Raw genomic sequence first — 8,697 nt, 5'->3', positions numbered from 1 at the left:
GAAGATTTGGCCATTTATATTATCTTTCTTTGACAAAAATGAATAATATGGAAGTAGTTAATGGATTGAATATTGTTGAAACAGATTCTGAAACTATTTGTGAAGTATGTGTGAGAAGTAGGCATAATATTCCATATTATTCAAAGTCGTCAAGGTCAACTAGAATTTTGAAACTTTGTGGTTTGTTATTGTATATGCAATAAAACATAGAGATGAGGTTTTTAAATGTTTTAAGAATTATGTAGCTAAAGTAACATCAATGTTCTGCAACAAAAATGTGTCAAAAATTAAATGTGATAATGGGTGCGAATATTGCTCAAAATTGTTATTTGACTTTTGTTCTGAAAACGGAATTTATATTTCTTACACTCCTCCATGTACTCCTCAACTCAATGGTGTTGCAGAGCGGATCAATAAGCAGATATTGTTAAACACTTTCGGGAAGATGATGTGTATGTAGCAGCATATATATATATATATATATATATATATATATATATATATATATATATATATATATATATATATATATATATAATAAAAAACCAAATGTTTCCAATATGTGTGTTTTTGGTTCCATAGCTTATGCTAGGATACCAGATTCATTAAGAGCAAAATAAGAAGATAAAGGACTGAAGTGTAGATTTATTGGACACACAGAAAATGGTTATAGATTGTGGCAAGAAGGAGAGAATAAACTGATTCACAGTAAAAATGTTATATTTGATGAAAATAACTTTACTTATACAAAGGTAAAATACAGGACTCAATGCTATGACACTGATAACAATGGAAGTGAAGAAAACCTTTTCAAGAAGATGAACAAAAATATGAAATCAATAATGAAATATGTATGGAAAATAAAAGTAGTGATGAAAGAAGCTCAAGACAACGGAGAGAGATAAGATTACCAAAGAGATTTGATGACTGTGATGTTGAAATAAGTTGCTTGGTCCTATTACCTGAATTTTCGGATGTTCCAAAATGATATCATCAAGCAAAGCACATTGGAATTTGTTTTATGTAGAAAAAGGCAATAGATGAGGAATTGAAAGCTCTAAAGGATAATGAGATATGGGAATTGAAGGGGTTATATTTTTAGAAGTGATTAATTTTTGGGAAAGAAAGTTTTTGGCTTTCTACTACTCCATCTGGATACAAAAAAAAAGATGAGGGAATCTTCCAAAGAAATTAAGGAAATAATCAATTTGAAAATAAGTAACTCTATACATGAATGTGTAGATCATGCAAAGAAGTAACTTTCAAACACAAACTGAAAGAAAGTCCTCCTGAAACAGCTACTTTCATATAATCATTGAATTACACGAAAGAAAAAAAGTCTTTCGAAACAAATACTTCTATATGAACACTGAATTATACAGAAGATACTTTTCTCTACTCAGTTTGTATTTCAAACATTCGTTGTGGGATAAAAATCAGATATCATTCACATGAGTTCTACTTTAAATGAATGGTAATAAATTGCACTTACATGGAACACTGTTACCAGTAGGGTGCTAATGCCGACTGAACGCCCCCCCCACCCCTTTTGACCTTGAGACGTCACACGACCTTGAATGACGTCACCTAACCTTGAACGTCGTACACGTAGTATGAGCTTGAATGCGGTGTTTGACATTGAGTGTGGGGTTTGACCTTGACGTTCGACACTTCGACTACCTTGAGCTTGCTCCATGGCATTGAATGTTGACCTTGAATGAAATCGTGACGTGTACAGAATATACAGTGGGATTAGGCGTTGCGGTGTTTGACCTTGAGTGTGGGGTTTGACATTGACGTTCGTCACTTCGACTATCTTGAGCTTGCTCTGTGGCATTGAATGTTGACCTTGTAGCTCCCATTTGGGTTATGGTGGGGGGGGGGAGTTGGGCTTTTATAAGGAGTGTGGTGTGAACGTTTCACTCATTTCAAATTCTCCTTATCGTACGGTAGATATTTCTATATACAAGATGTATTCGTGCGTTGATTGTAAAAAAAGTTTCACTCGTAGTGACAACCTACGTCGTCATCAGCGGGATTCCTGCACACCCGCAAATGGTGATGGACCTCCAACATCGAAGAGGCAACGGTTGACACCCCCAGCACTTCCAACACTGCAAACATGCGTTTGCTGCAATTTGACTATTGCAAGCGATCAGATGAATGTACATCGGAGGACGTTGCAGCATAGAACAAATGCATGTGTTCAATATGGGGAAGGTGTGAAAATTGTCAATACAGCTTTCAAGTGTCGAATTGTGAGCTACCGAGTGGACAGTGAAAACCACCACATGGATTACCCAACATTCTTCAATGAAATTAAGCAGAAAGTAGTGAAACTACTCGAAGAAGTGTTGGATATCCATAAATGCATGAAAGTGAACATGGAAGTGTTTGGGCGGTACAGTCTGCAAACTAAGAATCTTTCAGACATCAAATCATTTAATACTCCCAATGAAGTAATTGATCAATCGAATGATTTGGATGTGGTTTATAGCAGTTTTGCAGATAGTTTAACTGTTAAAGCAGCGGAATTTCAAGATCGGGATTCAGGTATGTGATCTAGTCAAAATGTTGATGATGATGGACTTATAGAGAAAACCCATATTTTCAGGTTGGACCATTGAGAAAATTTTGTACTTGGAGGTGAATATCAACAAGTATAGCCCCTTCGGAAGGTCTTCTTACATCAAATTGCCAAGGTTCATCGAATTGAAAAAAAGTGTGGTGAATGTTCTTAATCAAGATCAGTGCAGCTTTGCGTGGGCTGTGACTTCAGCTTTATACCCTGCCAGTCAGAAACTTAATGAAATTTCATCATATCCCCACTTCTCAACCGTCTTGAATGTAGCAGGTATGGAATTTCCAGTTAAGTTGAAAGATATTCCTAAGTTTGAAGTTATGAACGATTGCTCTATCAATGTTTATGGGTTGGAAAATGTTTTTAAAAATGGTAGAATTGAATATGAAGTTGTGGGTCCGTTACACTATTCTAAACGTAGATTAAATAGTCATGTTAATCTGTTGATTATTACAGATGATTCTGGTAATAGTCATTATTGTTGGATTAAGGATTTATCGAGACTAGTATCATCACAAATATCTGCCCGTGGTCATAAAAAGTATTTTTGTGATGGTTGTTTATTGTACTTTGATAGTGAACGAACTTTATTGCGACATCAGTTGAATGATTGTAATCACATATCGACAACGACACCATCCACAAATTTCAGGGTTGATAAATTTGGTAAAAGGGTACCTGAGAATATTTTGAAATTTGAAAATATCGAGAAACAGTTGAGGGTTCCATTCGTTGTATATGCTGATTTCGAATCTATTCTGAAACCAGTGCATACTAATGAGCCAAATCCTGCTAACTCTTATACAAATCGAACATATCTTCATGAACCATATGCTTTTTCTTACCTCATAAAGTGCTCTTTTGATGATTCTATATCTAAATTTGTACTATATAGAGGTGCTGATGCAGCTAAAGTGTTTGTGTCAAACTTGGAGGCTGATGTCACCAATATTTATCACAAATATTTGAAGAAAGTCATTCCAATGAGTCCATTGACTGATGAGGAAGAGCATGATTTCAATATTGCCGCCACATGTGGTATATGTGGAGAACCATTTGGTGATGGTGATATTAAGGTGCGTGACCACTGCCATCTAACGGGGAAAAAAAGAAATGGAGCTGCACATAGTATTTGTAACCTCAATTTCAAATTGCCCAACTTTATACCCATAATTTTTCATAATCTCAGTAGGTATGACTGTCATTTGTTCATAAAAGAGTTATGCACAAACAAAACAAAAGTTGATGTCATTGCTCAAACTAAAGAAAAGTATGTTTCCTTCACGAAACATATAATTATGGAGAGAATAGTAGATCACAATGGAGTGATGAAAAATAAGTTTTTGAAATTAAGGTTCATCGATAGTTTTAAATTTATGGCTGCTTCCCTTCAAGAGTTAGGTGACAATTTAGATGAAAAACATTTTGTGGAAACAAGAAAATATTTTCCGGAACAGGATAAATTCAAACTTATGAGGCAGAAAGGTGTTTTTCCGTACAGTTTTATCGATTCTTTAGATAAATTAAATTATTCTAGTATACCATCAAAGGTGGACTTTTATGATAAATTAAATGAAAAACATGTTTCTGATGAGGATTATGATAGAGTAAAGCAGGTATGGAACACATTCAATTGTCAAGATTTGGGTGAATATTCTGACATTTACCTAAAATCTGATGTTCTACTGTTGTGCGATATTTTTGAAAATTTTAGAAATATGAGTTTAGATACATATAAATTGGATCCTGCTCACTATTTCACTTCTCCAGGTCTTTCTTGGGATGCTATGTTGAAGTATACGGGTGTCAACTTGGAATTATTAACTGATATCGATATGGTGCATTTTCTCCAAAACGGTATACGTGGTGGTGTAAGCCAGTGTTCGGAGAGAAAGCATATTGCAAACAATCAGTTTCTTCCAAATTATAATCCCGAAGAACCTTCATCTTTCATAATGTATTTGGATGCAACAAATCTGTATGGTCATAGCATGTCTCAATCATTACCTTTTGGTGGGTTCACTTGGTTGACCGCCAGTGAAATATGTCAGTTGGATATCAATAGTATTCCAGATGATAGCCCCCAAGGATACATACTTGAAGTAGATGTGCATTACCCTGTCGAGTTACACGATCTACATTCGGATTTACCATTTTTGGTTGAAAGTATTATACCACCTGGTTCAAAGTCCAAAATACCCAAACTTATTCCTAATTTGAATGATAAAAAGAAATATATTGTTCATTATAGGAATTTGAAACAAGCGGTCCGTAATGGTTTGATGGTGATGAAAACTCATAGAATTCTCAGATTCAATCAGTCACCGTGGCTGAAAAAATATATCGATTTAAATACAAATTTGAGAAATAAGGCTACCAATAAGTTTGAGAAGGGTTACTTCAAATTGAATATAAATTCCATATTTGGCAAAACGATGGAAAATGTAAACAATAGAAGAGACATTCGAATTGTCACACATTGGGAATCCATAAGAAGAGGTATGGGTGCCAATGCTTTGATAGCTCGTCCCAATTTCAAAACATTATCCAAATTTTCGAAAGACTTTGTCGTCATACATATGGATAAAGTTAAGGTTTGTTATAATAAACCATTGTATTTGGGGTTCAGTATATTGGATATGTCGAAAACAGTCATTTATGATTTTTTCTATGATGTCATCAAAAAACATTACGGACCACAAGCTTCTCTTCTCTATACCGATACGGATTCTTTGATACTGAAAATAATGACGAATAATTTTTATAATTTTATGATTGCAAATGTTGACAAATTTGACACTTCTAACTATAGGTTGGGTAATAAATTCAATGTGCCAGTTAGCAAATCGGTGATTGGAAATATGAAGGATGAACTTTCGAGTGATCCCATCATCAGTTTCCATGGCACCGGTGCGAAAGCATATCATGTACAAAGTGTGTCTGATGAAATAAAGAAAGCAAAAGGTATTAAAAAATCCGTTATAAAAAATCAAATTTCAATTGAAGATTACATTAGGATTGTTGAAACAGGCGGTATAATATTTAGAAAGATGAATGTATTCAGGAGTGATTTACATGATATTTACACGTTGATGTGCAATAAAGTCGCGCTATCACATAATGATGATAAGCGATTCATCATTCCTAATACCACCAAGGCATTACCTTGGGGCCACAACGATATTGAATTCTATCAGACAAGTTCCGAACAAAATTTAAGAATTCTTTTGAATGTACTGAAAGATGAAAACAGTATAAGTGACAAGAAATTAAATTTACTCATTGCCTTATTGGAAGAGCAATCGAGTAATTGAATTTTTTCACTCATTATCTGGTTTGTTCAACAAATTGTAAAATTCATACTTGTGGAATATTTCAAACGAATTATCCTACCCCACTTCCACCCCCACTCCCATTCCCACCCGAAGTGGTAGGGAGCATACGGCTATAAAACATGAGGAGGAGGCCACAGTTCATCATTCGATTGCAGTCTTCCTTCGAAAGAAGCAGCCAACCTGAGATACCTGCCAGCCAACTTAGTTGAAGTTGAAAATTCCAAGCAGCTTGATGTAAGTACACACTTCCATACTATTTATATTATATTGTCTAATATTTTCATTTTCTCTTTCTAGAATCATGTCTTTTCTAAGGAATGCTCTGATGACCCCGATGACCACTCTCAGTGAGAGACAGTTGGAGGATGTAGAGCGGAGAAGGGTGGTTGTCCTATAGGACATCATGGTACAACCACCAGCTGCACCACCAGCTGCAGCTCCCATTCCACCACCGGGGATGACTTCCACCCAGGAAGTGGCGGCTCCCATTCCACCACCGGGGATGACTTCCACCCAGGAAGTGGCGGCTCCTGACTTGAAGCTCTTTTTCGAGGACTTCAAACCAACCCCCGAGGAGGAGATTGACCCCCCACCAACTTTGTCGACATTCAGACCAACTTCTTCGTCAGCACCCCAAATCGAAGATTTACTGAATGTGTACAACCCGGACCTGGACGAGTCTCTGGCGGATTTATCGCATCTTCAAAGTCTCTTATCGCCCATCGAACTATTATCGCCCATCGATTCAGGGGATGAGTTCGAGAAACCGGTGAAGAGGGCCAAGAAGATGAAGAAGTCCGCACCTGTGAAGAAGTCCGCACCTGTGAAAAAGTCCGCACCTGTGAAGGCATCCAAAGCCAAAGGTGGGAGGGGTGGTAAGTTGAGTGCTTTTCGCAAAAAGTGTGAAAAGAACTCACCTTACGTTGGTTGGCCTACAGCACCCCTTCCAGTGATGGAGGTGCAGAACTTGGTGGAAGTCGTCGCCCAGGTCCATCGGGATGCGTCACCCCCTCCAGTCACCCCCCAGGTCCATCGGGATGCGTCGCCCCCTCCAGTCACCCCCCAGGTACGTGTTGAGCATTCCGAACAAGAGGTTGGCCCGGAAAATGTCCTTTCACAGACTGTGGTAGAGGGTAATAAACTCAAAGAGTCTATTACCTATGCACAGTCTGTGAAAAAGAGATATTTGAGGGAAAAGAAGGTTGTGGATGGTTCTGATTCCAGAAAAAGGGCCTTGATGGCGGATATTTCCACCATCGAGGCCCAGAAACTGGAATTAGAGAAGCGACTCTCTTTGCTTAGGGCGAAACTTCAAGAAGAAGATTCGCAACAAGGAAAGAGTTTGGCTTACATCCAAAAATATGGACCTCTTGTTCAGGAATGGGATGCCATGTGCCAGGGGTTCCTTAATACCTAACCCCTTTTGTAAATATATTTTTGTTTAGTTTAAGTTAGATGTATGTTTAGAATAAAAAAATTGTAATTTTAGGAATATAATAAAAACTTGCATGTTAATTTTAAGGTTATGAATGAAAAAATAAAATAAGGAATATTGGAGTGCATATCTATTTTGGTTGTTGCACACAAAATACTGCGTGGTTGGGGCAGTATTTATTCCTTCATTCTAGTCATTTTCTAGTCACATGTAGTATATAGAATAAAATTAGTTAAATAGAATAATTGTATAGAATTTCCATCATTTGAAAGTGTGTGAATTGTAAAATAGTTATTTTTTCTAGAGAATAAATAAAGGTGATTCTAATAATGCTCTGAGTATAATTCCAAAACCTTTTGACACTTCTCTCATCATTACTTCTCTCAACATTATTCAAACAAATTTCATTTATGTGAATGTGTAAAAATAAAATCATGAATCTAATTAAAATTATATTGGATTTATTCCCCAATTCTCACATCAATACTTGAATAAATAACCTAGTGGGTCTTTATTTTTCACATATTCCCCTCCCCTTACTCTACCCCACTTTCTTCAAATCATATAAATAAGATTGTATTCTCAATATTCTTCAACTTGTTCGTTCATCATGAATCAAGCAACACCAATTATTCGGGAAGCTGATTCCACCAGTGAACCTCATTTTGCCCCACCAGAGAATTGGTCCTATGGTGACATTCAAGTTGCTGTAGTTGATTCAACATCTCCCGATGATGAATTCGATGGGTATTCAGATACAACAATAGAGCTGAATGAAGAACAAGATGTAACCTCAGACGAAGATGAGTTTGAACATGATGAATTTGCCAGCCCAGAACTTGTGGATCAACTGTGGCTTGAAGATCATCAAATCGCTCCACCAAATATCATCGTGGTGGTTGATTCTCCCGAACCTGACATCATCATTATAGATGATGATGATAATGATCAGGTAGGTTAGGTTAGGTTTTCCTCGGAGTGCACATAGTACCTGGTTGGTGCACACGGAATGCTGCGTGGATGGGGCAGCATTCAACCTAACCACTCTATTTGGTAGTAGTGAAAAAAATAGGCCTATATCGGTACACCCTTGCGGTGAAACGTTAGTTGTTTCGCTATAAAACGAACTAATTAGAAAATGGAAACAGTTAATCATTATCTTTGAATATCTTTGGAACATTATTTTAATAATGTTGATAAAAATTCGTATCATAAAGAAATTTCAAGCAATGTATATTCGGATAAGTAACGAAGGGAAAGGTTGTATAGGCGATCGCGAAGCGATCGCTCAGCAGGCCGCTTCGCGGCCTGGGGCGCTCAACATCCACCACTTGCATCCAGGGCGC

At 36.9% G+C, this 8,697-nt stretch overlaps 1 protein-coding gene across 2 annotated transcripts; it reads left to right on the top strand.

Annotated features, from left to right (window-relative positions):
- The first annotated feature begins 3,179 nt into the window (after nt 1–3,179).
- Nucleotides 3,180–7,728, top strand: LOC141483583 (uncharacterized). 2 transcript variants are annotated; one of them, XR_012466167.1, is made up of 2 exons: nt 3,180–6,150; nt 6,214–6,301. XR_012466167.1 is itself a non-coding variant. In XM_074178304.1 (2 exons), exon 2 carries the CDS (start codon nt 6,320–6,322, stop codon nt 7,331–7,333), a length of 1,014 nt encoding a protein of 337 aa, XP_074034405.1. In that variant the 5' UTR covers nt 3,180–6,150; nt 6,214–6,319; the 3' UTR covers nt 7,334–7,728. The 2 variants fall into 2 exon arrangements, 1 of the variants encoding a protein (XP_074034405.1); XM_074178304.1 differs by having other exon boundaries at nt 6,214–7,728.
- Nucleotides 7,729–8,697: the final 969 nt, after the last annotated feature.

The sequence above is a fragment of the Leptinotarsa decemlineata genome, unplaced genomic scaffold, assembly GCF_025532065.1.
Source record: "Leptinotarsa decemlineata unplaced genomic scaffold, Ldec_3_MD MMD2_tig00003736_RagTag_RagTag, whole genome shotgun sequence".
In the NCBI taxonomy this organism is placed as follows: Eukaryota; Metazoa; Arthropoda; class Insecta; order Coleoptera; family Chrysomelidae; genus Leptinotarsa; species Leptinotarsa decemlineata.
This window is presented reverse-complemented; position numbering and strand designations above follow the sequence as displayed.

Bases quoted from the DNA above. Each gene is read 5' to 3' on its own strand.
- LOC141483583 (XM_074178304.1), top strand. From the start codon at position 6,320: ATGGTACAACCACCAGCTGCACCACCAGCTGCAGCTCCCATTCCACCA.